The 27,940-nt window shown below is 41.4% G+C and overlaps 2 protein-coding genes across 4 annotated transcripts; one reads left to right on the top strand and one right to left on the bottom strand.

The window, feature by feature from the left end:
- SCO1 (synthesis of cytochrome C oxidase 1) lies at positions 1-15,496 on the bottom strand. 2 transcript variants are annotated; one of them, XR_014326965.1, is made up of 7 exons: positions 15,095-15,496; positions 13,937-14,027; positions 10,707-10,904; positions 9,846-9,938; positions 5,909-6,024; positions 1,646-1,815; positions 778-886 (listed from the first exon to the last, which is right to left on the bottom strand). XR_014326965.1 is itself a non-coding variant. In XM_082861035.1 (6 exons), the coding sequence occupies exons 1-6, from the start codon at positions 15,377-15,379 to the stop codon at positions 752-754; spliced, it is 918 nt and encodes a 305-aa protein (XP_082717161.1). In that variant the 5' UTR covers positions 15,380-15,490; the 3' UTR covers positions 1-751. The 2 variants fall into 2 exon arrangements, 1 of the variants encoding a protein (XP_082717161.1); XM_082861035.1 differs by lacking the exon at positions 1,646-1,815 and having other exon boundaries at positions 1-886; positions 15,095-15,490.
- On the top strand, positions 15,479-27,252 carry ADPRM (ADP-ribose/CDP-alcohol diphosphatase, manganese dependent). Of its 2 annotated transcripts, XM_082861034.1 has the most exons (4): positions 15,479-15,540; positions 22,359-22,976; positions 23,763-23,879; positions 26,937-27,252. In XM_082861034.1, exons 2-4 carry the CDS (start codon positions 22,376-22,378, stop codon positions 27,245-27,247), a joined length of 1,029 nt encoding a protein of 342 aa, XP_082717160.1. In that variant the 5' UTR covers positions 15,479-15,540; positions 22,359-22,375; the 3' UTR covers positions 27,248-27,252. The 2 variants fall into 2 exon arrangements, with proteins under 2 accessions (XP_082717160.1, XP_082717159.1); XM_082861033.1 differs by lacking the exon at positions 15,479-15,540 and having other exon boundaries at positions 22,282-22,976.
- Positions 27,253-27,940: the final 688 nt, after the last annotated feature.

Raw genomic sequence — 27,940 nt, forward strand, 5'->3', positions numbered from 1 at the left:
TTTATTTCAGACAAGTGCAATCCGGTACAGGCAGGAGGGTACTCTGTACACACTCATGGTCTGTATCCTCTTACACCCATTTGGCAGGTCCCTGAAAGCCTGGCACATCGTTCAGCTAAAAATCACATGAAAGGTCCCTAGGGAATCTGATCTAATGGTTTGCCCCAAACAATAGCTTTTCTCTACGTTAGTAAAACCAGCACCTGCTGACAGGGGAACACAATGCAAACCTGACAGTGATCTTCATTAACAAGCAAGACTACACTAACGCTTTCAAGCATAAAGGTTAACTGTGAATGCCAGAGAGCCTAATTTGATTGTTATCAGCCACCAAGAACTCAAAGAGGAAAGCAAGGTCACTATGGAAGTTACGCTCTTCCTGGAAATTCACTACAACCTGCCAGAGCAAGAGTCCAAGACACTGGAGGGACAGCCATGCTGATCAGAGGGCTCTGCTCACGTGGAGACCCCACGGCTGCGTCTTCTCCAGCTGTGTCCTTCCCTGAGGTCCATTCCGCTGGCTTCACGGCAGCTTGGTCCTCTGGTCTCAAGGCGACCATTTGGGAGACTTCTGGTTAAGAATCCATCCTTGCTGAACCCAAGAGTAGCATGCCCTGCCCAAAATTTAGGTGTTCTCCTGGTATGAAGGCCATTCTGTAGGTTGCATGTATATACATATAAGTATCAGCCCCTACGGGAGACAAAGCTTCCTTCATCTTTAGCAGAAGAGCGCACGGCCACACTGCTTTGGCTAGCTCTTTTTCCTGTGTTCCCTCATGTGCGCAGCAATCAAACCAGCTATTTCTGCACTCTTCTTGTTCTGGCCAAAATAATCTAGAAACTCACCATCTGGTCCAATCAAGTACATTATGATTGTATGATCCACCTGCAGAGAAAAGGGGGGAAGGAGAGGATGACAAAAAGTTCACCAAAATAAGCTGCTTATTTTACTGAATAAATGCTACAGGATAAGAGACTTCACATTACTAGTTAAGCAACCTTTGTAGCATCTATTATTTATGGAACAGGCCTAAGTCTATTATACTAAATACACAGCAACGAATTATCTAAAATCTTTCCAGAAATTTGCCGACTATTGCCTGACACATCAGCTAGAACTTGGAATTCTTTTGGTTCAATCCTTAACACACTCATCCACACAATTTCTGAGAAAAGAATGCACTTCTAAGAAATGGCCACTGCCAGCCTTCATTAAACACCCAATGCTTGGGGAACAGCAAAGCTTGGGAAGAGCCTACATTTATGAGTAAAATATTTCATCTGATCCCTTAACCATATTAGAAAGAGATACCGCACGGGATTAAAAGCGTTGGTGAAAAATACTTTCTTTATTAAGTTCTAGGGTATATTCTTTTATGTTTTAGGAAGAACTGGTGATCATTCAACAGGCTAAATTCTGCTTACCATGTTATATTACAAACAAAAACAGAAAAGTAACCACTAAATATATAATATATAAATTCTAATACAGTATTTAGTCCTCATATTAGTGATTCAAATGGAAACATGACAACGAGTGTTGTCCTCCCCTAAGAACAATCCTACTACGCTGAACAATCCTACCTGAAGCACATCACCCAGAAGTTCCTCAGGAGCCGTAAGTGCTACACCCCCAAGGAGTTACCTTAAATCCATTATCCACTTTCATGGCAAAGTTCTTAAAGTGTTCCTAGCTCCACCTAAAGTTTAGACTAGCCATCAATTTTTTTTACTTATATGCTTCCACAAATCCAATTTTAAATGAGTTGAAGACATGGCACTTAGAATCCTTGGAATTTATTCCAGGCTTGATTGCTGTTTGGCAAAACAAAAAGAAAGACAGGAATGCGATCATACATACCAAGCTGGAGACACGCCAAATATACCCAGACACACGATGTGTCTGTTAGATTACCGTGCTTTTATACACACACATTCATAGAGGGTACATGGAAAGAGCCACTTGCTTATTCACATAAGGAAAGAATGTAGACCCAGAGGGCTCAGACAGCTGGTGATCTTGAGGGGGCTGGGAGTAATTCACTGCGGGAGGACAGGGACCCCGTGTTTCTCCAATTGTCTTGACAGTCAAAACTAGGTCTCCAGGTGTCTCTTAAAGCCCTACTCCACAGCTTACACCTCTCTTTCTCCCCATTTCTTCCTCTTTCCTATTCTTTCTACTCTCTCTCCCCCTTAAAAGACCAGAATTTCAGCATGTGTTGGGCTTCTTTTATGAGTGTTCTTCACATAAATTACTTTCTAATACATAATAAAAAAATTGTTCTACTCAAACTGTCAAACTTGTCAGTGGTCACGTCTCAGTGTTCACTTGGGTTGTGGGCAGAGCAAATCGTATGTAAATAAGAATGGAAGAATACACAGTAAATGCATACAATGAAGTCTTCCACTCCTTCCAGACTCCCAGAGTCCCTCAGTTCTCCTCAGAGGGCACCACTACCACCAGTTCCTGCTGTTACTCTTCGAGAGAAACCCTCTGTGTCTATTAGTGTGTCGATAACCACCTATTTCTTTTTAGACAGAATTAACAACACACTATACTTGTTTTCTCACTTAGCAATATACTGGACGTTGTTCTGTATCAGTACATATATAGTTGCCTTTTAAAGAATGGTTGCTTGGTTTCCAGTCTTTTTTACAAACAATGCTATAGGTTATCTCTGTAGGACAAATTCCAAAAAATGGGGTCTCTAACCTAAAAAGTATTCCACTTTAAATGCTGATGATACTGACAAACAGCCTTCTTATGAGGGCGTTATCAGTTTAATTCCCATCAACAATGCATGGAAGTGCCAGCTGGTCCAATTTCACTCCAACACTGCAGCATTTTCTCTTTTCCTAAATTAGATTTTGACAGTATCTTTGGCCTTTCTGATCTAACAGGTGAAAAATGGCATCACATTATACAGTTCACATTTCTTTTATTGTGAATAAAACAGAACATCTTTTCTTAGGTGTGAAAGCTATTTGTATTCTTTTGCAAGAGTATTTCCTAATTAATATTTAGAAAATAATGTAATACTATACATATAACGCAATGATGTGCGCATTTAGCTTTCAGTGGAATTCTAAACGCTTGTAACCTGCGTTACATATACTATGGGTCAGGGGATGCCACTCGTATTCAAAGCCAGAAGCTCACCTCTGTTGCTATCGAGATTAAGAAAATTTCATTCCTTTATATCTCAACCTTTAAGGTACTCCCTCATTCCCTTCATGTCCTTAAATCTTAAGAGAAGTTTCCCATACCATGTTGCGGATTAAAATCTGTAACCTCAAAGGACAGAAGTCATACTAATGAAAAACCCAAGAAACTGGAGAGTGTCTCCCCCTACTGGTTGATTTGGCAAATGTACAGCAGTGAACTCACTGATTCTTATCAAACGTCACATTCTTATGGCAGTAGACCAGTATTTACTTGTCAAAATGGGGTCTGGGATGGGTTCTAGAGGATCCAAGAATCTCCGTAAGACGTACATATTTACATCTTGATTTTTAAGACTAAAAAACTTAATATCCATATTCTGGATTATCTGCATGGCTACCTTAGAGTGCAGATCTCAGTGCCCAAACCTTATGTGATTTATGTTTATGAGTTCACTGGCACCTCGCCGTATACTGCTGGTTACAGTCAGACAAGAAAAAGATGCATTCTTACTAAGTCAAGACCAACCAGTCCAGGTAGGCTACACAATGAAAGGTTTCAAAGTAATTTAAATAAAAAACCACGAGGGGCGGCTGACTATAGAGGTGGGTGTCTCAAATCACATTCCTGTGGTGAGCAGCGCTTCGGTTTCAGCCAAGTATCTCTTACTACATTAACTGAATGTTTTACTTGTTTTTTTTTTTTTTTTTTTTTTTTTGGCGGTACCCGGGCCTCTCACTGTTGCGGCCTCTCCCATTGCGGAGCACAGGCTCCGGACGCGCAGGCTCAGTGGCCATGGCTCACGGGCCCAGCCGCGCCGCGGTATGTGGGATCTTCCCGGACCGCGGCACGAACCCGTGTCCCCTGCATCGGCAGGGGACCTTCAACCACTGCGCCACCAGGGAAGCCCATGTTTTACTTGTTTATAAGTTGTTTCCTCTAATTTGTAAAATTAATTTTAACTCTAGAATTATGAGCTATAAGCAACAAGACTAAAGGGTGTTACCTAGTTTACAACTGTACATATGTAAACAATTTAATAAAACTATTCAGCACTGGAAGTCAGACTGACTAGCTCAACTGCTCCCACTATCATCATAAGTTAAACCTCAAAACCAGTCAATACAACTCTTTCATAGGAAGAGTACCAAATTCTGAAAAGCTCTTGTTTCTCCACAGCTTCCTTTCTGCTCTCCTCTCATTCTTCTCATGCTGCTGGTGTGACAAGAGGAAACCACAGTAGGGTCCCTCTACTTTCCTTAAACTTAGGGTGTAAGAAGAAAATGCTAATTTTTCTTGTCTTTTTCTCCCATGAACCCAAGTTTCCCTAAGTCTATGAGGCACCACAACTAGAAAATGTGTGGGCTTAAGGCAAAGGGACCAGAAACGTGCTTTTAATTTAGGCCAAAGGCTACAGTGCTGGGACTTCCCTGGGGGCGCAGTGGTTGGGACTCTGTGCTCCCAGTGCATGGGGCCTGGGTTCGATCCCTGGTCAGGGAACTAGATCCCACATGCGTGCCGCAACTAAAAGTTCGCATGCCACAACTAAGAAGCCCGCCTGCTGCAACTAAGACCCAGCACAACCAAATAAATAAATAAATAAAATATTAAAAAAAAAAAAAAAGCTACAGGGGCACATGTGCTCCAGGTTCAAAAGTTGTGAGGAAATCACAGTGGGCCATAGAGACAAAGCACCACAGTGGGATGTCCCCTCTGCATGTCACTCTTGGGAGCTGGCCATGGCGTTGCGGGAAGAGCAATGACTCAGGATCCTGACCATCTTTCTTCCTACAAAACCAGCTCTGCGGCTGGAAAGACTCTTATGATTAATCACTTTGTCTAACCAATACTATAGAGAAACTAGAGCATGACAACTGAGGAAAAAACCTGAAATGATACTAAAATACAATGTCAACTCTTCATGTGATAGGGAAAAACGTCCACACTGAGAAGGAAACTGGGTGCGTAGGGGTGGCGCTTATGCTTCACCGTGAAACCACTGACTAGAACAGGAACAAGGTGACCCAGGACTCCTGGGCAGTGCTGATGAACGTGAAGACGGCTCTTTAATGTAAGAGCTATAGAAGAACAACCTGATAGAATTTGCTCTTCATCATTAAAAAAACTTCATTAAGTTTTTAATTAATTAAAAAAATTAATTAATTAATTAATCCTAATTATGTAGAGCATAATAGCTGCAAATGCAACTAAACAGAAAATTATGCAAACGCATAGTTGGTATGAAAAGAAATCTTATGGGAAGTCTAGTTGCCTATGGCTTTCTTTTCTCTTGCTTTTCAGAATTCTTACTCACTCAACCCAAAAACGCAGTTCCCTACGGCCTAACACTACTTCTCAAAAGGAGTATATTTCTTATACCTCTTCATTGAGGGCAGAGAGAACCAATACGATGTTTATCAACTAAAATGAGCTTTGCCCCAAACGATTATATTATATTGAATCTAAGATATCCCTGATTTTATATTGCTCTATAATTTTATGTGCCACTAGAAAAGCAGGCAATTAAACTCTAAGAACAATGAATATAAATTAAACAATCATCCTTCAAAAAATAGATATACTTCTTCTATCCTTTCAAACATCCCTAATTATTAAGGAATTTGCTATGATCTCAGATTATCTTTCGTTTTAATTTCATTTTTAAAGCCAGTCATCACGGAAAGCTATGTGAATGTCTGGGACCTGGGAGCCTGTCCAGGTGTTGAAAGCTGTGCATTTGCTTACTATGTAGTCCTCATCTTCATCCTTGGGGCCAGGGCTGTAATACACTCTGAATGCTCTGGCCACTTGATCGATCTCTTCTTTTGTGCCAGTTAAGCCAATCAGTTTGGGAGAAAATTCTAAATAAAAAATGAGAAAGACAGTGAAAAAGAAGCAAGCGAAACAACCATCCCTAAACTTCAAAAAACAGTATCCGTTATACAGCAGCCCTACTGCCACTTTCTTCCTGTGAGTCCCTAAACATTTCTTCATGTTTCAAAGAAAAACAAATTCGCATAGAACAAATGAAAATTCTCCTCTGTAATATATGTTACATTCACCAAGACAGATCACACAGGAATTAAACTAGAAATCAATGGCAGAAAGATATCTGGAAAATCCCCAAACGCATGGAAATTAAACACACTTCTAAATAACACATGAGCCAAAGAAGAAATCTCAAGAGAAATTTAAAAAAATCTTGAATAAAATAAAAATGGAAACACAACTTATTGAATCCATATAGTAGAAAAGAAGATCTAAAATCAGTAATATAAGAAGATCTAAAATCAATAATATAAAATAATAATAATATAAGATCTAAAATCAATAATATAATATATAATAATATAAGATCTAAAATCAATAATATAAGATCCACCTTAGGATCTAGAAAAAGAGCAAATTAAATCCAGAGTATGCAGAAGAAGAGAATTAGAGCAGAAATCAATGAAACTTAAAACAGGCTATTAATAGAGAAGAGCAATGAAACCAAAAGTTGGTTTTGGTAATATATAAGTCAAATCCTTTCATGACTAGTAAAGAGCTGGAGGGAATCTATTCTAATTATTTAAATCACAATTTTTGTTAATTTAGTGGTTCTTAAACATTTAGGTGTAGTTCTGAGATATGCTGAAGTTTAAAGATACTATTATGAATTAAGCACGACAGTTTTCCATTGTTATCATATGAGAAAAAAGTTTGCTTGACAATTAGTTCATACCAGATCAAAATACCTGTATCTCATTTTCTAACATAAAACCTCACAGCACGCACTTGCTATTAAGTTTTTGGAATTCATGTAAGTAAGCTGGGGAAGTCACTTAAAAGACCTGGATTCATCAGACTACTGAGCCGAGTCCAACATTTAACAGCAGTACCTTCTTCCAAAGGTAGAGGTAGCCTATTTTTATTCTTTGGACTAACTCATTCTAAATTGGAAAACTGCTCAGGTGCTGAAAAAGCAAGGTGGCTTGTTCTTCTTCCCTACACTCTGACTAAATGAAGAGAAGGTGAGTGAAGCCTGAATTAGTTGCACATCCAAACCTTTTCAAAAAATTGTTGAAATTGCAGTTAATTTTCTAAATACCAACTTAAATATTTAAAAATCCCCCCCAAATGCAACTAGAAATGATCACATCATCAATCACTGTATGTACCTGCTGATGAAGAATATTACTGTAAGGTTTTGGTATTTCCATTAAGTACGGCAACTCAAATGTCTACTCATTTGGGGATTATCTAAGGTTTGGTTAATATGTGATAATAAACAATTGCCAATATGACACACATTTAAATTGGAGATCATTTATCACCCAATGAGTTATACCTGCTTTAGAAAATAACGATGCTATTGCTCAAGTTTCTGACATACCTGTAAATTGTGGACATAAATTCTGCTTATATATAATAAAAACTCTAAAACTTCAACGAGAAAACAAACCTTTGTAACCTTGGGTTAGGCAAAGATCTCTCACATATGAAACCAAAAAAATTATCTATAAAAGAACAAGCTAATAAACTGAACTTCATCAAAATGGAAACTGCTCTTCAAAAGCCATGGCTGACATGACAAGCCATAGAGCGGGAGAAAATATTTGCAAATCATACACCTGCTAAAAGACTTGTATCAGGACTATAAATGATAACTAAATAAGTAAAAATAAACAGCCCCATAAAAATGAGTAAAAGATGTGGAGACGCTTTACCAAAGAAGACATACAGATGGCAAATAACGGCATGAAAAGATGCTTAATGTTAAAAGTTACTAAGGGAAACGCATTAATAAAACCACAATGAGATATCACTAAGCACCTACTGAAGTGGCTAAAATTAAAAAGACTGGCCCTACTAAGTGTGCGAGGATGTGGAGGAGCTGGAGCTCTCACACTGCCAGTGCGAGTGTAAAAACGTACCACCACTTCCGAAAAAAGTGGCAGTTTCTTAAAAAGTTAAACATTCACCTATCATATGACCCAGCCACTCCACTCGCAGGTATTTACTCAAGAGAAATGAAAGCGTGTGTCCACACAAAGACGTACGTGTACATGAGTGCTCAGCAGCTTTATCTGTAATAGCCAAAGACTGGAATGTCCATCAATGGGATACTACTCAGCAATAAAAATGAACTGTTGACACACGCTACAACATGGATGAATCTCAACATAATAACACTGAAGGAAGTCATTAAAAAGAAAGAGCATATACTGTATAATTCCATTTACATAAACTTCTAAAAATGCAAACTAATCGATATTGATGGAAAGCAGATCAGTGGTTGCCTGGAGACACGAGGTGGATGCAGAGGAGGGACATGAAGGAGGAATTAGCAAGGGACATGGAAGCTGCTGGGGGTGATGGATATGTTCACTCTGACTGTGGTGATGGTCTCCCAGGTGCACACGTGTCAAAAGGTAACACACTGTGCACCTTAAGTATGTACTCTTTTTATATGGCAACTATCTCTCAATACATGAGTTAAGTAATAAAATATACAGGTCTTACATAAGACACATTTTAAAATAACTCAAAGTTTTAGTGGATATGCATTAGAAGGCATCATACAATAAAAATAAATAGAAAACTATTCATTAGTCCTTCTGACCAGTAGCTTAAATCAATTCCACCATAATTAAAATGGAAATTCCTGATTTTTAAGCACGCATGTTCCACACACTAGTACAACAAAATCTGTCTGATCAGATTTTTATTCTCATCACTTTTTTCAGCTTAAGAAACTTGAATTCAGAGAAATTACCCAAGCTCACAAGAACCTAAACATTCATCCTTAATTCTAGCATAATTTATAGTCTTTAAAAGTACCTTCTAGGGCTTTCCTGGTGGCACAGTGGTTGAGAATCTGCCTGCTAATGCAGGGGACATGGGTTTGAGCCCTGGTCTGGGAGGATCCCACATGCCGCGGAGCAACTAGGCCCGTGAGCCACAATTACTGAGCCTGCGCGTCTGGAGCCTGTGCTCCGCAACAAGAGAGGCCACGACAGTGAGGCCCGCGCACCGCGATGAAGAGTGACCCCCGCTTGCCACAACTAGAGAAAGCCCTCGCACAGAAACGAGGAGCCAACACAGCCATAAATAAATAAATAAATAAACAAATAAATAAAATTTGAAAAAAAAGAAAAAAGGCAAAATTCCTTAAAAAAAAAGTACCTTCTGATAGTTTTTAAGTGCATGTTGAGATGTCTGAATTGAAATTCTTCCTTAAAATGGTTATAAATGTGTTTATCATTAATATTTTAGATTTATAAAATATACACTATGAATTCAAAATGTGCTTATATTTCATAATTTTTCTTTAATCTCCCAATGAACATATTCCCAGAATGTCTGTCTGTCCTAATTTTACAAAGGGAAGAGTAAGGTAATCAGAAGCAATGTGTTCCCTCAATTCAAGGGTCTCTACTTTGTTGATATAAGAAGGCCAAGTTCAACCTTTCCTCTGTGACAAAATAAAGAGCCCTGCACCAGGAAATGAGAGGCCTCTTCCTTATTTATTTACTTACCGGCCTCAGTCACAATTCTGAGACTCTTTTCATCCACCTGTAAAACTGGTGACAGTACCATATATCCCCCGTATCTTACAAAGCATTCCAAGGTCCAAATAAGCTGATCTTTCAAAAACTGTAAGAGCTAAACATATGTAAACCATTGTGAATAAACACACCTTTTACATAATTTGCGATGGCTTCTTTTGTGTCCCTCTCCGGGTCAATAGTGATGAAAAGTGGAGTTAAATCTGGCAGAGTTGGAATACTATCTGAAAGAAAGTTCTCATTAATCAGTATTCACATTTTAAGGGAAAAGAAAAACAGCAATTACAGCAGCGTGTAGGAAGTGCTACAGCAAGGTGTTAAGGCAACACAGAGGGACATCTAACACGGATGGGGAAGGGGATGGGACAGCCTCCAGGAAAGGCAGATATATATATATCTGTGGTGCAATCAGATAGATAGCCTATCAAATATCTGCACCCCTGCACACATGCTGTTACTCAGAATCACATCACGTGGATATCCTGTCTCCTAATCCAATGCAATGTTTGTAGGATTCCCCCGCCCCACCCACCATTTCTCAAGGGCAAAGAAACGATTGATAAGGACTGAATATCCTGGAACAATTCATTTTAAGAAGGATATACATCACAGACCATACCACAGATTTCCTAGTCTAACCATCAGTCACCAGGGAAAAAGCAATGGCAGTGTCAGTGATGAAAGGCTACAAAAAGAAAGGGACACAAAGCAGAGTTAAGGGAGACCCAGACCACACCAACATTTTTAAGCAACCTAACATTTAGCATCAAAACAAGCTTCCTTTGGTAAAGAATAAGGTCATGGGAATCACAGCCAGTAACAAGCCTAACACTGAGATTTTATGTTCTCACAAACTGAATAATTACAACCCTCCACCTAACAGTAATACAAGAATGTGAAAAAAAAAAAAAAAAAAGAATGTGAAAAGCATAGTAACATTAGGGACATCAAGTAAACACATACTTTTTTATAGCAAGAGATGGCTTTCTTACCTATTTCATCCACAACTTGAATCATTTTTTCTAGTTCTTCTGGACAGATATCAGGGCAATGAGTGAAACCAAAATAAATCAATACCCATTGACCGAGGTAGTCCTTATCAGTTTTAGGCTCGCCAGTATGAGTTGTGAGGGAAAATGGGCCCCCAAGTAAAGGCTTTCCGATGCTTCGCTGCCGCTCCTTCTCCAGCTCTTAAACACACACGAACACACACCGAAGGGGAAAAAAAAGTCAATCTAACCACAGGTACTCAAATGCCTGATCTATGGTTCATTCTATACTACTGACTGAGGGCACAAAATATGGAAGAAATAGCCTCAGTTTTCAAGAAGCTTAAAAAATCTTTTAAGAGAAATAAGCATAAAACAATAAAATCAAATAAAATGCTATTGTATATAGTAAGGACTATAAGAAAAGAAAGTGGTAAAACTATTTTCTTCCTCCTCCAGAACAATTCAGTCCTTAGCCATCGGTGTGGCCACGATGGGGGTGAGGGCAGGGCAGAGCAGAATGTCTGAGCCCAAGTGGGCGAGGTGGGTGGCCTGGCAGTGGGTGTCTGAGCCTGAATGTGCTGAGGAGGGCAGCTGTGTGAGGAGAGGACAGCAGCGATGGAAGCTCAGTGACACACAGGGGCTTGACCAAATAAGTAAATACATTAAAGAGCTATGGACGAAAAAGGAGTTAGATCGATGGAAGGAGAGAAAACTAGAATGAACGCTGAAGTATTGGAAAGAAATGGGAGGTACAATACAAACTTACAGTTTCAATATATATAGATACAGAAATAAGTATAGATGTAAATTAGCACATCTCTCTCCTAGCTCTGTCCACTGAAAGGACCCGGGGGGCGGATACACCCCAATAGCAATGAGCTCATATCCTGACTTCTAATATCCTCTACTAAAAGGAAATGAGGCTTTTTAGAGAAATGGCTGATACCAGGACTGGGGCAGAGAAAGTACACGAACCTAGAACATCCTTTTGTGTCAGAATTAAGGAAGAACCCAAAGCACACAGGAGGCATGTCAAAAGGAAACAGAAGCCTGTGTCGAAGGGGCTCCCACTGACCAATCTGGGACGATGTGAGCGTCAAACCAAAGAGAATGATGGATTACAACTCACTGGCTTGCTAGGAAATCATGAATCACACTGATATAAATAAATGAATTGAGAGTTTGATGGGGAACAGAATATTTACATGTATAAATATATAATATTTACATGTGTAAATGTACATCACAAAATACACATTAATTACATTTCCAGTAGAGAAGCCTGACAGACACCACCTTAAACAAGTGATCAAACTGAACTTAAATCAGTAATGGGACAAACTGAAATCATATGACACCTGACTAAATGCAATGAGAACACAGCGTCCTGAATCTAACCATGAGAAAACATCAGACAAACCCAAACGAAGGGACAGTCTACAAAATAACTGGCCTGTAATCTTCCAAGCTGTCAAGGTCATGAGAGTCTGGTAAAGGTTGAAAAACTGTTACAAACTGAAGGAGACCAAAGAAAAAACTAGGTATGAGGTGTGGCTCTGAACTGGATCTTTCTGCTATAAAAGGAGGGCATCAGTTGGGACTTCCCTGGCAGCCCAGTGGTTAAGACTCTGTGCTTGTACTGTGGGGGGCATGGGTTCAATCCCTGGTTGGGAACTAAGATCCCGCATGCCACAAGGCACAGCCAAAAAAATTAAAAATAAGTAAAATAAAGGAGGGCATCAGTTGCACAGCTTGAATGAGGTCTGAAGATTGAACGGTGTTAACATATTGATGTTAATTTTCTGATTTTGATGGCTGCATTGTGGTTATGTTGGAGAATGTCCTTGTTTGTAGAAAATACACAATAAAGTATTGGGAGATGGTGAAGCATCATGTCAGCAAATACTCTCAAACAACTTAGGCACACTTTTTTTTTTTTTCAAAGAAGATGTTGGGGGTAGGAGTTTATTAATTAATTAATTAATTATTTGGCTGTGCTGGGTCTTCGTTTCTGCGCGAGGGCTTTCTCTAGTTGTAGCAAGCGGGCGCCACTCTTCATCGTGGTGCGCGGGCCTCTCACTATGGTGGCCTCTCTTGTTGCGGAGCACAGGCTCCAGATGCACAGGCTCAGTAGTTGTGGCTCATGGGCCTAGTTGTGCCGCGACATGTTAGATCTTCCCAGACCAGGGCTCGAACCCGTGTCCCCTGCATTAGCAGGCAGATTCTCAACCACTGAGCCACCAGGGAAGCCCCAAGGCACACTTTTAATACTGTTTCATAATACAAGTTTTTATAAAACAAAATTATTAACTGAAGGTCAAATTCCAAACTAAAGTCATAAGAAGCTTGGCTTTTTCTACAATCGTCTCTACCATTACTTTCCTAGTTTGTCAGGTCTGTTTCATTTTGAAATTGAAGGAACTTAACTGTTTATTAAAATATGAAAATCATATCAATAAAACACTGCTTGCTACACAAAAGAAATATACCTGTATATCAATATGGATCTTATATTCCTAAAGTTCTAAAGCCTATGAATTTTCACTCCCGGCTGTAAACATTATCCTTTGTATAATGTCATCAAAAGAGACTCTCTAAAGAATCAAAACAGAGTAAGTGATACTTTAAAGGTTTACTGGAAACTTCTAAAAACAAATCTTAAAAGTCCTGAAATATTCACTAAAATATAAAGTTCTTGTAAACAGTTTCTAAACACTCTGAGTGTTAGTCCAGAGCCGTTCCTTGCCGTGAAATTCCCTCTGGCCTGGCAGAACCTCATCTAGTGAATCCTTCACTTCTGTGTCTGTTTCACTGTCATGGGCGCCTCAGTGGCTGGACTGCACCTTAGTCATCTTTGTACCCTCTGGACTTCTTAATATCTACATCCACATCTGTCCACAATAAGTCTTTTCACATGGTTAGACAGTGGTGCCCTGAACACATAAGACAGTGGAAAAACAGGTGAAATCCAAATAAAGTTTGTAGGTTAGGGAACAGTACTGTATGAACTTTAATTTCTCACTTTTTTTGATAAATTAGCCACAGTTATACAAGATATTAACATTAGGGGAAGAAAGGTGAAAGATACATGGAAACTGTCATTTTTACAACTCTTCTGTAAACCTAAAATTATTTCTAGATAAAAAGCTTAAAAACAACAATGACAAAAAGATGACAGTTCACAGCCAGGAAGGATTTTATTCAGCGCTGACCAGATGATATCTACTTACTCTCTGTCTTTTCTTTCTTGAAGTACTTCATCCCAGCCAGTAAAACTCCTCCAATAGCAAATGTGATGGCTAAGGACTTCCAGGAAACAGGCTACTGGGACAGAGATTTCAAAAATAAAAATACTAAAAAGATGAAAACATTTAATCACACTAAATTTATTACAGTATTTTTGAAGCTACCTACACACAGGCCTCGATCTTGTTAAACGGACAGCATGTTTCACGTTACTTTGGGATGAGAAAATACTGAAAGTTTCTGGGGATGCAGTTGCATCTGGGCTCCTAACACAATTACAAAGGCACTTCTTTCCAAGGGAAGGTTCCCTAAGTCGATTTCTTTTCATGTGGAAAAAGAGACCCAAGGCTCAAGCACCATGATTGTTACCACGTGTGACCCAGATCCCAACTGCTGATTTAAAAACCAGTTAATCACCTGCTTGTGCTGATATTGAGAATACATAGAAATAAACCAAATAAATTTAGGAGGTTAACCTAACTCTGGCTTCCAAAAGTAACAAAGCCAAAGTAGAAGACAGCTAAAAGTGGAACGTCTTGCAAACTGCATCATTATTTCTTTGTACTTTTTCCAAGTCCCAAGATAAAATAACTCATTAACCTTCCCCCAGCTCCGAAGACCACTTCTCTTGCCTATCACTAGAGCCTAATGGCTCTTAAGTTCTTTTGGGGTCAGAACTAGAACCCGGGAGAAACCAAAGAAAAAAGGCATATCCAGCACGCCACTACGACCCACATGTGCTCAATTTCAGCATATACACACCAGACCTCCGAAGGGAGAGCCAAGTGATAAATAATAAAAATGCTCTGATGCGCTTCAATCATGGGAAACTTAAGGTTGAGACCCAGCCCCCACGCTTAGAACCCCTGAAACTTATTTTCTTGGCGCAAAAGCTAACTAAAATCCAAGCTCGGGTATCTAACCACGTGGAGAGGGTGTCGGTTCTGAGGTTCTCTTTACCGCTGAGGGTCCGTGCAAACCGGAGGAAAATGCGGGATGAGATTCTGTGACCCAGGGAGGTCAACCGGCGGAGTGGAGGACAACTTGAGGCCGAGTGGTTACTGAGGTTATGACCAAGTGGGATAGGAAGGGCGCGCAGGGTTGACTGGCGAGCAAAGGCAGGGCTCCAGGTGTGCACTCACCCGGGGCTGCGAGGGGCGCGTGGGGTCTCCGCCGCCCTTCGGCTCCGGTCCTGACGACCCGGGCGGGGGCTGCCTCGCCGTGCTGAGGAGCCGGCACCGCAGGCAGCTGCCAACGAGCCCCGAGGCCCGCCACGCCTCCTCTGGCGGCGCGCGGAGCCGCCCCAGCATGACCTTCGCGGTCCCCTCCCCGAGGCCCCAAACCCCGAGGCCGCGAGGCAAGAGAAACCAAAGTTTGCTACTCGGAAGCCGCATTATCCGGCCGGGCGCGCGCAACAAGCCCGCCATGAGCTCGAGAGACCGCGCCTCCTTTACCCCGCCCCTCGACTTCCGGCACCGTTTCCGCTTCCTCCGAAAGTGAGGGAGAGCCGCTCTTTCCTCTGCGCTCGATGGTGACGCGGTCGGCTAGCCGGTAGTCTGGGAGCCCTTCGCGGCGGAGTCGGCGCGCGGTAGGTGGTTCCTCGCGGCTGGAGGCGGGGCGGGGTGGGCCGGGCTGGGTTAGGCCTACGCGGGCGGGCGGCAGGGCCCTCGGGAGCTGGCAGGGCCTGGAGGAGCGGGCCGCAGCGGGGATCGGTCTGCGCGGCGGGAGCTGGGCCGGGAGGCCTGAGTGGAGCTCAGGGGCCCGGGGCTTCGGCGACCGCAGCCTCTCCTCCCCCACCGGGTGCCCCCAGCCTCGGAAAAGAGAAAACGGCGTCCGGAGACGGCCGGGACCGGGCAGCCCCCATCCTCAGCCTGGAGGCCGGTCCTTGACCGCTTTACACCCCTAACGTAGAAGCGGACCCATTGCGCTTGAAATAATGTGCGACATTTTTTTTTTTTTTTTTTTGCGGTACGCGGGCCTCTAACTGTTGTGGCCTCTCCCGTTGCGGAGCACAGGCTCCGGACGCGCAGGCTCAGCGGCCATGGCTCACGGGCCCAGCCGTTCCGCGGCATGTGGGATCTTCCCCGACCAGGGCACGAACCCGTGTCCCCTGCATCGGCAGGCGGACTCTCAACCACTGCGCCACCGGGAAGCCCTGTGCGACTTTTTAAACATATTTGCTGATTAGGATATTTGAGCGGTTAGGGTGACAAGGACTAGTCAAGTATGACTGAACTGCCTGGGATTTATATTCGCAGGGTATAAGGAACCTGAATAGAAATACCGGCACTGTACGGAGTGGTGTCTCTCCTGCGTCATGTCCCAGCCCATGACTTGGGCTCCCTGGGCCCTAGGATTTCTACAAGCCTGTATTTACATAAGCCCCCTGTTAACGAGGCGGAGAGCGTTCGTAGGTTGACTTCATTCCTTGCGAAAGTTCAACTCGCGTTCATTCTGTCTTGCCTTTGTTTTTGTCTCAGCATCTGCAGTCTTAATCTCTCTCCTCCCCGCCTCTGTGCAGATGTGCAAAATACAAAAAAAGGAGGAAAAAAAAAGCCTTCTAAGGTTCTTAACTTTGGATCCCACTCCCGCGGGGCCTTTTTCAGGGCGTCCGCTGAGCAGAAGCATCCGGTGCCTGGTGATGGTGGCCCCGGGGCGGGGTAATTTTTTATGAACTGGCATCATCAGCCAGTGTTCTCCTCTGCTCGCCCACCAGGAGGTTTGTAGTAGTCTGTAATTACCTGTGTTTCTTGATTCCTGAATTGAGCTGGACTTCTCTGGAATATCGGCTCAAAGTAAATGTTCAGCACTTCAAATCATTTTTAATCAAACTGATTTTTCTGTCTTGAACTTGCCCATGCTTCAGATCTTCTCCCCCGCCCCCACCTTATTTCTCTGTGTTTGTTTCTCCAGGGAGAAGGTAGTCCTCAAATTGACAAAAAGACACAAAAGTACCCTGCTTATTCAGGCAGTGAGTGTGTAAAATTATTGTTCACCTCTTTGCTCAGTTGTAGGTTAATTGATCAGACAGCCGTCAGATACATTAAAGTTGAACTCAAGATTTTTTTCCAGCTGGTCTGTTAATTTTTATTTTCCAGAGTGATTCTTTTAATAGCTGGACCCTTTATTTGTTTACCAAAGCATTTTTATACAACTTCTTCATATTAAATTTATAATGTTAAATAAAATACTAGCTTCTAAAACAGTTCCTGGCTGAAAGTAGGTGTTTTATAGCTGTACATTGGATGAATTGCTAACACCTCTGAGCCTGACTTCATGCACCTGTAAAACTTTAGTGTTAAAAGATACCTAAAACACTGTCTAGTGTAAACCTGTCACTTGCGAGAGGAAAATCCGAATGGTGTTGGTATTGCTAAGAGAGCTCACTGAAATGGAGTCGGGAGGCCCTTGAGGATGTGTGACTTAGGCATGTCTCAGCCTGGATGGAATCTGACCTTTGACCGTTTATTGTCCTAATGAAGTCATCCAGAACATGTGCTGGAAACTCATGATACCTAGCGGACCCCTAGCCTGGAATAATTCGTGATTCCTTAAAGACAAATATTTCTTGACTTGTGTCAGAGTCAATCACAGTTCTCAACAGGCAGCTAACTCTGTGGCTTTTCGTATTTATGAGCCCCTGACTCTTTCTCTTCCCCAGAACACTCTCAGTTTTGCCTGAATCTGTGTCTCCCAAATTGCAGTTCTTAAGACCCCAAATAAATTCATTTCTTACTTGTAGCCTCCTGCATTGTGTTTTGTTTGACACACTTTTATTACTCCTCTTAAACCACCAAGATCACAAATGAGTATTTTTTCTTTTTTTCCGCAATTTAGATACTTTCCTTGAACGAGACAGGATGTAGATATTATCATCTGGTATTTGTTCTATCAACAGTGACAAGGCTGATCAAATTTTGTGCTTGACATAACCTTAGGCTGTTTGACTAGGACAGCTAGGCCTAACTTCCCGGCCCTGTAGTTCACTTGCTTCATCTCAGGTGCAGATCTCCGCCCTGCGTGTCTAGCCACAAACATTTCCTGCCTCACCTTGCCTGTTATTGCTGTATCTAGCACAGTGAGTTTCAAGGCTATCCCCCCCCCACTTCTTTTTCCACAGCTACCTAGCCCACGTGGGTCTATGTATAAAAACTTGGCTCACGGGCTTCCCTGGTGGCGCAGTGGTTGAGGGTCCGTCTGCTGATGCAGGGGACGTGGGTTCGTGCCCTGGTCCGGGAAGATCCCACATGCTGCGGAGCGGCTGGGCCCGTGAGCCATGACCGCTGAGCCTGCATGTCCGGAGCCTGTGCTCTGCAACAGGAGAGGCCACAGCAGTGACAGGTCTGTGTACCGCAAAAAAAAAAAAAAAAAAAAACTTGGCTAACGCATCCCTTCCCTGAGATGCTTCTGGCTTAGGCTTTGAGCATCTCTTTATGGCAGTAGTTCCCCTTAAGTGTCTCTCCTTAGTAAAGTCTAGGCTTGTCACATTTTTTTCCTTTGACAGTAGTTTGAAGGGCTGTCTTTCTTCACATCCTCACCATAGATTCTTGAGGGCTTTCTACAAGGACCTTCAGCCTTCTGCCAGTCTTAATTATCATAGAAGTTTTTTATATCATCTTGTAGCAAGTTTTCAGCAAGTAAGCATCCCTGGGCATTTCCTTCTATTCTTGAAAATCATTGGTGCCTAAGGTGGTTTTCGCAGAATGCTGACTGCTTATCCTGCACCATGAATTTTTGTAGGACCTTTTTTGAGGAAATCTTGTTAAGTTTTCTGCATTATTCTGGTCTATAAAAAGTTGGGGTAGTTTCATTTATCTTGAGGTTCACTAGGCAGATATATAATTAAAAAATAATTTTCTTGGGCTTCCCTGGTGGCGCAGTGGTTGGGAGTCCACCTGCCGATGCAGGGGACGCGGGTTTGTGCCCCGGTCCGGGAGGATCCCACATGCCGCGGAGCGGCTGGGCCCGTGAGCCATGGCCGCTGAGCCTGCGCGTCCGGAGCCTGTGCTCCGCAACGGGAGAGGCCACAACAGTGAGAGGCCCACGTACCGCAAAAAAAAAAAAAAATAATAATAATAATTTTCTTAACATGTATAGAGTGCTTTATGATTTACAAAGTAGACCACTGTGCATTAGAACTCAGTTGAATCTCACAAGTGATGAGGGTTATTTTGCTCTAAGAAACTGGAACTGCAATCAGTTCTAGGTTTTCAGCTTCACAGCTTCCAGCAGTTCATCATAATACCCCTTAACTAAAACTTAGATAACTTAGCGTATGTAAATGGTGCAGGCAAAACTTCCAGAACCAAGTTCACTAGAAACTTGCTATTTTGCTGTCTTTTCAAAAGCAAATTATTTTCTTAGATCTTCTAATTCTTCCAGACTTCATTTTTCCCTAAACTTTAGAATGCTTTTAAAAACTTTATATTATAGACATTTAAAAACATGCATAAAAGTAGAGAGAATAAACCTCATGTACCCATTTTAGCTTTAACAATTATTCTCTACTCATCTACTTGTTTGTGTGTATTTGGTGAAGGATGGGGAGTATTTTGAAAAAGTTCTATGGCACTGGACTGCTTGTTAATTCTAAGTCTCCCCACTGGAGGTGTCTTTGAGTTGTTGATCTCTCTGTCCACCAGGATCAGTCTTTCTGAGCTCCCTGGCATCTCCCTGAACCATAAAACAAAAGACTCTAAATGAGCCGGAAGAGTCAATTCCCGGCCCACTTGGTTCTTTTTTGCCCTGACTCACTCACTGTTGATTCCAGTTGTCTTTCCGTGAATGGGGTCTTGTCCTCCCTTATCGCTTATCTTTTAACAGATCACGGTATAAATTTAAGTTTCTGTTTTACAAAATAATTTCTGTGTTTAATAAAATGCATATTTTTTTCTATCCTTAGCCTTATCTTTGAAAGCTATATGTAATGAGCATTTTGAATCTCTTTTCTACCCTAGAACACATTACTGCTTTGAAGTATGTGGCCCTTGCTGGTTCTCTTCACATTACTTAACTTTCTTTAAAAAGTTGGCAAATCTTCAGATACCCTGAAGTTTCCCTAAACTAAACTGTGTTCCAGTGGAAGGTGCATCTGATAGGGCTTTTGGTATCGCATGACAGAAACCTTAAAGCCAGTTCACTTTGGCTTTACTCAGAGGAGATTTTGTTGGCTGATAGAACTAAATGACCAAGAGTAGTTATAGCAGGGACAGGTGGATCCAAGCGTTCAACTAGTGTTTCCAGGACTTGACTTCCTTCCATCGGTCACATTGCTTCCTTCTAGGTTGGGTTTCTTCTCAGTTAACTTTTCCCTAGCAGCTCCAGTCTTAGTTATCAGTTTTAGCAGAAGTGGTTCCAGTAGTTTTGCTAGTAGTTCCAGTGAAAGTCCCAGGGCTGATGCTTATTGACCCCACTGACCAGAGGGAAACTGGGCTTTTAGAGGCCAGGCCTGGGTCCTGGGTCTGCCCCTCTCCAGCCGGGAGGTTGAGGTTAAACCACACAGACTGAGAGTGAGAGTGGGTAGGTGCCTAAACAGACATTGGGATGCTGTGACCAGAACAGGAAATGAATGCTGGGTCGGCAGTGACAGGTGTCTACTGGACAAGATCAAATTAATTGGGACAAAATACCCTCTAGGAGATGTACAGTACATATTGTTACCCTAAAGGCGCTGAGTTTAAAGGTAAAAACAAACAAGCTTGTTTAGCAGGGGATAAAAGCATTCCCAGAAACCATTTTCTCTTAAACTCTGGTGATAACGTTCCAATGATAACACTTGCTAAATTATCTTCTGGTTTGATTCTCTTATTAATCTATACTTGGAATCCCAAATATTTGAAGCCTTAAAAGACTAGGGGTTTTCAGCTTAAATGAGTTTTGTATTTATTTTAATTGTATCTCACCTTTCAAATCAGATTATCTCATCTATACTATCCCTCGTACATATTAACTGAGTTGGTATTTAGTGGGGTTTTCAGATGGGACTGCAGGAAGAAATGAACAACAACAACAAAAAAATATAAGAACACCAAGGAATTTTTCAGGGTTTCCATCACTTTTTCTGGTTCTGTTTTACCTGTTTTGGGGCTCATTCTACCCAACCAGATTAAGGAAGGAATTTAGCTCATAATTGGGTAGATCACATAGAAAGTGTGTCATTGTTGACAAACAGTTTAGACCAAAAAGAGACCCTTAATTCTCAAAAGTGTCAAATAGAAATCTGGCCCTTGTTGCTGATTGTGGAGTTGTCACCTCCACCTCATAGGAGCACTCTGACAGGATTTCACATGTCTGTAGAGTGTTAAAAAGAACTCAGTAGGAATATTCAGCAAATGACTGGAGACCAGGAGTCTGAAAGTAATTTTAGAAACTACAAGTGAATTTTTAGAAACAACTAGGTTTTAATAACCTAGACACCACAACACAATTTATTACTGTAGTTTTTATAACAAGAATAGCTGATAATTTAGGGTCCTAGCCTTTTATTTTAATCCTTAGTGTTCTTGGCACTTTTAAGAGATTACAAATGATTATAAATTTAGATTGTAAACAATCTAATAAAGTCATAGCTTTTTAAAGTCTAAATCCCTAGCACTTGTGGTCCACTGAGGAAGAGATCATGTATGAGAAAAAAAGAATACATATTTCCTGTTTTGTTTAGAGAGAAGGGGAATGTGTTATTCAGGTTTTAAAAAGCTGGTACAAATTTGAATCCAACTTTTGAAGAACCAGGCATCACTACTCACAGAAGTGAAAACAGTCATATCAATATCATAGTTTTTGTGCCGGATTTTTTTGTTTAAATTAATCCTCTCATCTTTTTTTCCTTTCTCTGTTATTGCATATATAAAATATGAGAAAATTATTTGAGGTGACCTACCCATCAACAAAGAGAAAAGATCTAGCCTAACGTAATATACTCTTAGTGGGAACTAATGTATAAAGTACAATGAATGAGTGTAATATACAACTCCCCCCACCGAAAAAAAATCTTGAGCTTTTGATAGAATTATTTTGGTGTTTGTGGAAGAAGGGGTGTGTGTGTGTGTGTTTGTTTAAAACTAGTGTATATTTATTAAAAATTACAAATTATACCAGATTTGAATTTGACTTTACTAGAACTAGAATGCCTGTTCACGAATAGGATAATACCCTTTTGTAACTTGCTGTTCTTCTGCAGAATAGAGGTTATCATCTATTTTACAGATGAGAAAACTGAAGCATTTTGAGGACTTGGTAATTTGGACCTAAGACCATCAGACTCTAAAGCCCATGCACTTTTCTCTGTACCAAGCTACCTAGTGGATTGACTATTAAGTTTAATATTCATTTTACCATTTTCTTCAGTCCAGTTAGAAAATTAGATGTTTATAACTTTATCTTTCTCACTTTCCTTGCTTAATTTAGAAAACTATTTGGAGATTATGGATGCTAAGCCCGAACCTGGACCCCTCAGTGAGAGTTCAGAACTTCTTTTCTCCTTTGGAGTTATAGCAGATATTCAGTATGCTGATTTGGAAGATGGCTATAATTTCCAAGGAAGCAGACGGAGATACTACAGACACAGTCTTCTTCACTTACAGGGTGCTATCGAACACTGGAATAAAGAAAGCAGCCCACCCAGTTGTGTACTTCAGCTTGGAGACATCATCGATGGATATAATGCACAGTATCAAGCATCAGAAAAGTCACTAGAACTCATCATGAACACATTCCAAAGGCTGAAAGTCCCAGTTCATCACACGTGGGGAAATCATGAATTCTATAACTTCAGCAGAGACTATTTAACAAACTCCAAACTTAACACAAAGTTTCTGGAGGACCAGATTGCCCATCATCCTGAGACTGTGCCTTCAGAGAATTATTATGCTTATCACTTTGTACCGTTCCCTAAATTCCGGTTCATTTTACTCGATGCTTATGACATGAGTGTCTTGGGCGTGGATCCGTCTTCTCCAAAATACCAGCAGTGTCTGAAGATACTGAGGGAGCACAACCCAAATGCGGAATTGAATAGTCCTCAAGGTGAATTATTCCTTTGAGCTGAGAATCTAATACATTGTCTTTAAATTCTTCAGCTACCTTTTATTCAGCAGGAAGATGGACGATTAAGGTAAAAGTATATTGTCCTGTTGTTCAGGGTCAGGATTTCTCACACGCCTCATGGCACATGGATTGGTGGCATTTGGTTCAAGATTCATTTATTTAACACATAACTGAGTGCCTGATGTTCTGGCCGGGTACTTTTTCTAGGGCAGCTATTCAGAGGCGTAGGCAATACTGACAGTCCCACTTTTTTAGGGATGGAGTAGAGGAAACAAGAGGAAAGTGGACGGGACAGATAATAAATGCAACAGAAATAAGTGATCAGTGCCACCAAGAAAATAAAGTACAATATTATAGAAAACGACTAGGGGTACCATTTTAGTCAGGTGGCCAGAAATAGCCTCTCTAAGGAGAAAAGCATTTCAGCTAAGTGATGTGAAGGAGTCAGCCTTGGGAAGAGCGGGTGGGGCAGAGCACTCAAGACAAAAAGCAGTGCGTAGGCGCAAAGCAGTGTAAGGCACTGTTACTGAAGAGCACAGAAGGGCCCATGGGGTGCAAGGTGATTTTACAGTGGCTCAGTGGACACAGAAAACAGTCTGTTGTATATTCAGTGTAACGGGAAGCTGGGGAAGTAAGCAGAGGAGAATTGAGATTAGGAGTAAGATACAGTGTGATTTACGCTGCTCTAAATTGTTAGCTAAGTTTGAATGCCCAAATGAGGGAAAATCGGCATTTGATGGGTCTAAATTACTAAATTTGTTTCAGGACTTGCTGAGCCCCAGTTTGTCCAGTTTAATGGAGGATTCAGCCAAGAACAGCTGAACTGGCTGAATGAAGTTCTTACATTCTCTGACAGAAACCAAGAAAAGGTGGTGATTGTGAGTAAGTATTTAAATGATTTGATTACACTGGCATTTTAGAGAATGGGTCTAGTTAGGTTTTAAAACATACTAACAATATTTAATATTGTGATATTTTTATAAAATGAAAGCTTAGTTTAAAATCTTTTATTGAGAAACAATCTGAATGTAAAATTAACATTTAAGCTTGAGTCAGGAAAGAATTGTAAAATAAAACATCTTGCCATATATTAGAGCCTGTGAGTTGGCCCTTTAAGTTTAAAAATAGTATTTCCCCAAATGGGTTCAATTGGTGTAGTAATACATATAAGTGAAAAACTCCATCCAGGCCCCAGACCAAATCCCAGCCTCAGGAGACCTACCTGTGAGTGCAGTGACCTCTGCTGATGAGGTGAAAGCAAAGCTGGTGTCTTGGGACGAGTGTGAGAGGCTCATCTGGCAGGTCTGTAACTGTGTCCACCATATGATTGCAAGGAAATAAAATGTGTTGTTTTCGTTTAGAATTGTTTTCCACAGACATACTGCCATTAGAGGTTATAGGAACCTGGAGGTGCTTAAAATAGACGTGTGTGTATGTGAGCGTGTGTGCATGCGTGCACGAACACACACACGAAGAACTGAATCTGGATTTGCAGTATGCCTGGTGTACTTGGTTTGGGGGCTGGGATTAGTTCTCTTGGTTAAAATCGATGTGGCCTGATGGATGAGAAGATAGTACTGAGGGTCACAGGGACGGCATGCCATTCTGGCTCTTGTTTCTGTGACCTGTGTGACTCTGGACAGATGTTGAATGTGCAAACTGCAGGTTCTCAGGATGGTATCAAATGGACTTATGAACATGAAATCCTTTTGAAAATGACAGGCTCTTCAGATAGTTGGTAATATAAAATTATATTTCAGGGAATTCCTTGGCCGTCCAGTGATTAGGACTTGGCGCTTTCACTGCCGAGACCCGGGTTCGATCCCTGGTGGGAGAAGTAAGATCCGTCAAGCCACTCGGTGTGGCCAAAAGAAAACCATTATATTTCTACTAATCAGTTTTTACTTATTTATCTTTCACTGATGTGGTAAAGATATGAGATGGAGTAGGGGTATTTCTAGAATATCAAATGTCATTCAAGGCTTAGAAAATTATAAGGTGCCCTCAGGGGTTATAGGCATGATGTGACACTGTTTGGCTCTGTAATAAGTGGTTTCCAAAATGGGATACTTCTTGTCTCTGCTTTTTAGTTTTCACTGCCATAATGTACCTGTTATTGTAGAGAATACTGGAGCTAAAAGGGACCTCGAGATCATATAGTCAAACCTTTTAATTTTAAAGATAAGGAAACTGAACCCAAAGAGATTAAACTACGTAGGTCAAGTCATAGAGCTCCTGAGACTGGAGACCCCTTTCATCGTCGTCTCCCTCCGTACCGTATTCTTCCCGTTTCTTTGCACTTCTGTCAGTGCACCTGTCTGCGTTAGCATCTCGTACGTTTCTTCCATTTTGCTCTAAGCTCAGACACTGGATGAACAACTGAGTGCCTCGGGTTTTCTTTAGCAAAGTTTAAAATGGCTAATAGACATTTTCTTTTGTTTCTCTTTGCTTCTTCACTTGGATTTTGGCTTCTCGGAAGTATTTGGCCTACTCAAGTTTTGGCCATGCAGTTGGAAGGATAGAATTGCTATTAGCTGAGATACGGAACACTGCAGTAGGAGGGGTTTTGAGTGAAGAGTTCAGGAGTTCAGGTTTGAAAATATGAAGTTGCAGATGCCTATTAGACATCAGGAGAGATGGTGAGTAAGCAGTAGGGACATATGAGTCGGAAATTCAGAATAGAAGTTTGGGTCAGATATATAAACGTGGAAGTTGAAAGAATACAGATAGTATTTAAAACTGTAAATTACTAAGAGATCACCAAGCCATTAGGTATAGATGCAGTAGTGAAGCCTGAGGACCAAGCCTTCGGGCACTCCTGACAGGACACTAGGGAAGTGAGAAAGCAGCAGAGTGAGGATCAGAAGCCGTTGAGGTGGGGAGAAAACTAGGGGGACAGCGGTGTTCTGGAAGCCAAGCATTTCAAAGAGGAGGGAGCGACTAATTGTGTCCGATGAGTCCAGCATGGCATCTGGGTCTACAGTCACACAGCCTCTTGGGACTCTCAGCCCTTATCACAGCTTGAAGAGTGTGTGTGTGTGTGTGTGTGTGTGTGTATGTGTGTGTGTGTGTGCGCACACGCGCTCTGTTACCTCCCCTTTTTTTACTTTTATAATAAACTAGTAGATATTAAGCAGAATAAAATTTTCAGAATAAAATTTCAGAATAAAAATAAACAGTAATAGAGAAAAAAGGAAAATGATTTAATGGGAAGAATCAAAGACCAATGAGCTGTTGTACCTGTACGTTGGAGCGAAACCGTGGCCTGATGTTGATGTGGCCTCGTAGGTGCCTTGAGATCAAGAATTTGAAATTCTCTTGGCTGTATCTCCGGTGGAAGCTAGTATGAATGTTCCCTTCTTTAACTTAGTTTTCTCATCTGTAAAATGGCTATGGCCACCTTGATCTCATGGAGGTATTTCAAGTAGCATAAGTCAGTTCTTTATAAAACATTGAGTGTTTATATAAATGACATATATATATAAAATCCATTGGCCCATCCCTAAACTGTTCTTTTACTTGGGAGTAGCTCTTTCTGTGTGTGTAACACTCATACTCTTAGGGAAGTCAGTGAGACTGGATTCCAGTGCAGCATCTGCCTGATCTCTGGCTGCCTTTACGGACCGCCCTGCCCGGGATGCCCTCAGTCTCCCGTGGTGGTGTTTGTGCATCTTGAGACTTTGGAGGCCATAGATCTCAGGCTTTCTGCGTATACAGCAGCCTCTCTCCCCTTGGATGCGAACTGTCTCGCCCTTCTTTATGCTCCAGAAACGTGGCTCTAGATTATCTAGTTTTTCATGTATGTGGATTCTCTCTGGTCTCGGTCCATATGAGTAGCAATACACATTTTCTTTATCCTGAGTACTAGTTTTTAGCCTTTTTTTGGTGAAAGAGGTATTTCTTAATTGGCTCATAACTCTTCTTCTCTTTAACTAACAGGCCATCTTCCCATTTATCCCGAGGCCTCTGACAGTGTGTGCCTGGCCTGGAATTACAGAGACGCCCTGGCAGTCATTTGGTCTCACAAGTGTGTGGTGTGTTTCTTCGCCGGTCACACTCACGATGGTGGCTACTCTGAGGATCCTTTTGGTGTGCACCACGTCAACATAGAAGGGGTTATTGAAACGGCTCCAGACAGCCAGGCCTTTGGCACAGTTCATGTCTATCCTGACAAAATGGTGCTGAAAGGGAGGGGCAGAGTTCCAGACAGAATTATGAATTACAAGAAGGAAAAAGCTTTCCATTTTTAGTGTGATTTTATTTGTTTACTTTTATAGAAAGAGACTGACTTGGCTTTGTGGGTTTGTTTCGCCTTCCTCTCCCCACATCCTGAGTCTCATTGTTTAGTATTCTGTTTGCATAACAAACGGCCATAACTGACTTCAGTGTGTGTTAGCTCGTAAGATATTCTGAAATGTCATTTTTGGATAATATATCCCGTGTTGAAAACTGGAAAGGAAATGAATGAAAGTAGCATGAATAAACCAGGGAGGAGACTGAGGTGGGGGGGATACAGTCCTCCAAACAGATTCTATTTAGCCTTACCTGAGGTTTTTTTACTTTTTACAAGGAGAATGTATTCATTCACTGTATTAGCTATGTAAGTTAAAATTCATAATAAAAAAGAAATAAAATAAGCTCAGGTAAACTTTTTCCATTTACCCAGTTGTGTGAATGAGCTTTAGACATTTTATGCTCAGAGTACCCATCATATTTGTACTTTTATAGGTTTATACTCCTGTTTTGTAAGCCAAAAGCATCACTAGTTACTTCACAGGTGAACGAATAGCACCCCCATTCACACAGGTGAATGGTGTGGTCTCCCTTGTGAACCTCTTGTGAGTTCAGCCAAATCAGGACCGAGTGCCAGTGCAGCTGTGTGCCTGCCAGCATGTCTGTTTGGGCCCCCAGCTGGTGCTATAGGAGACTATCGTAGGTAGATG

This window comes from Leucopleurus acutus (assembly GCF_964270905.1).
Source record: "Leucopleurus acutus genome assembly, chromosome: 19".
NCBI classification, from domain to species: Eukaryota; Metazoa; Chordata; class Mammalia; order Artiodactyla; family Delphinidae; genus Leucopleurus; species Leucopleurus acutus.

What these genes read in the sequence shown, in the direction of transcription:
- ADPRM (XM_082861033.1), top strand. Translation starts at nt 22,316, where the DNA reads ATGTTTATAACTTTATCTTTCTCACTTTCCTTGCTTAATTTAGAAAAC. An exon ending in GGAATTGAATAGTCCTCAAG is followed by an intron (nt 22,977 to 23,762) that starts GTGAATTATTCC and finishes AATTTGTTTCAG; the next exon opens with GACTTGCTGAGCCCCAGTTT. An exon ending in AGAAAAGGTGGTGATTGTGA is followed by an intron (nt 23,880 to 26,936) that starts GTAAGTATTTAA and finishes TTTAACTAACAG; the next exon opens with GCCATCTTCCCATTTATCCC.
- SCO1 (XM_082861035.1), bottom strand. Translation starts at nt 15,379, where the DNA reads ATGGCGGGCTTGTTGCGCGCGCCCGGCCGGATAATGCGGCTTCCGAGT. An exon ending in CAAGAAAGAAAAGACAGAGA is followed by an intron (nt 10,905 to 13,936) that starts GTAAGTAGATAT and finishes TGTGTGTTTAAG; the next exon opens with AGCTGGAGAAGGAGCGGCAG. An exon ending in TCAAGTTGTGGATGAAATAG is followed by an intron (nt 9,939 to 10,706) that starts GTAAGAAAGCCA and finishes ACTTTCTTTCAG; the next exon opens with ATAGTATTCCAACTCTGCCA.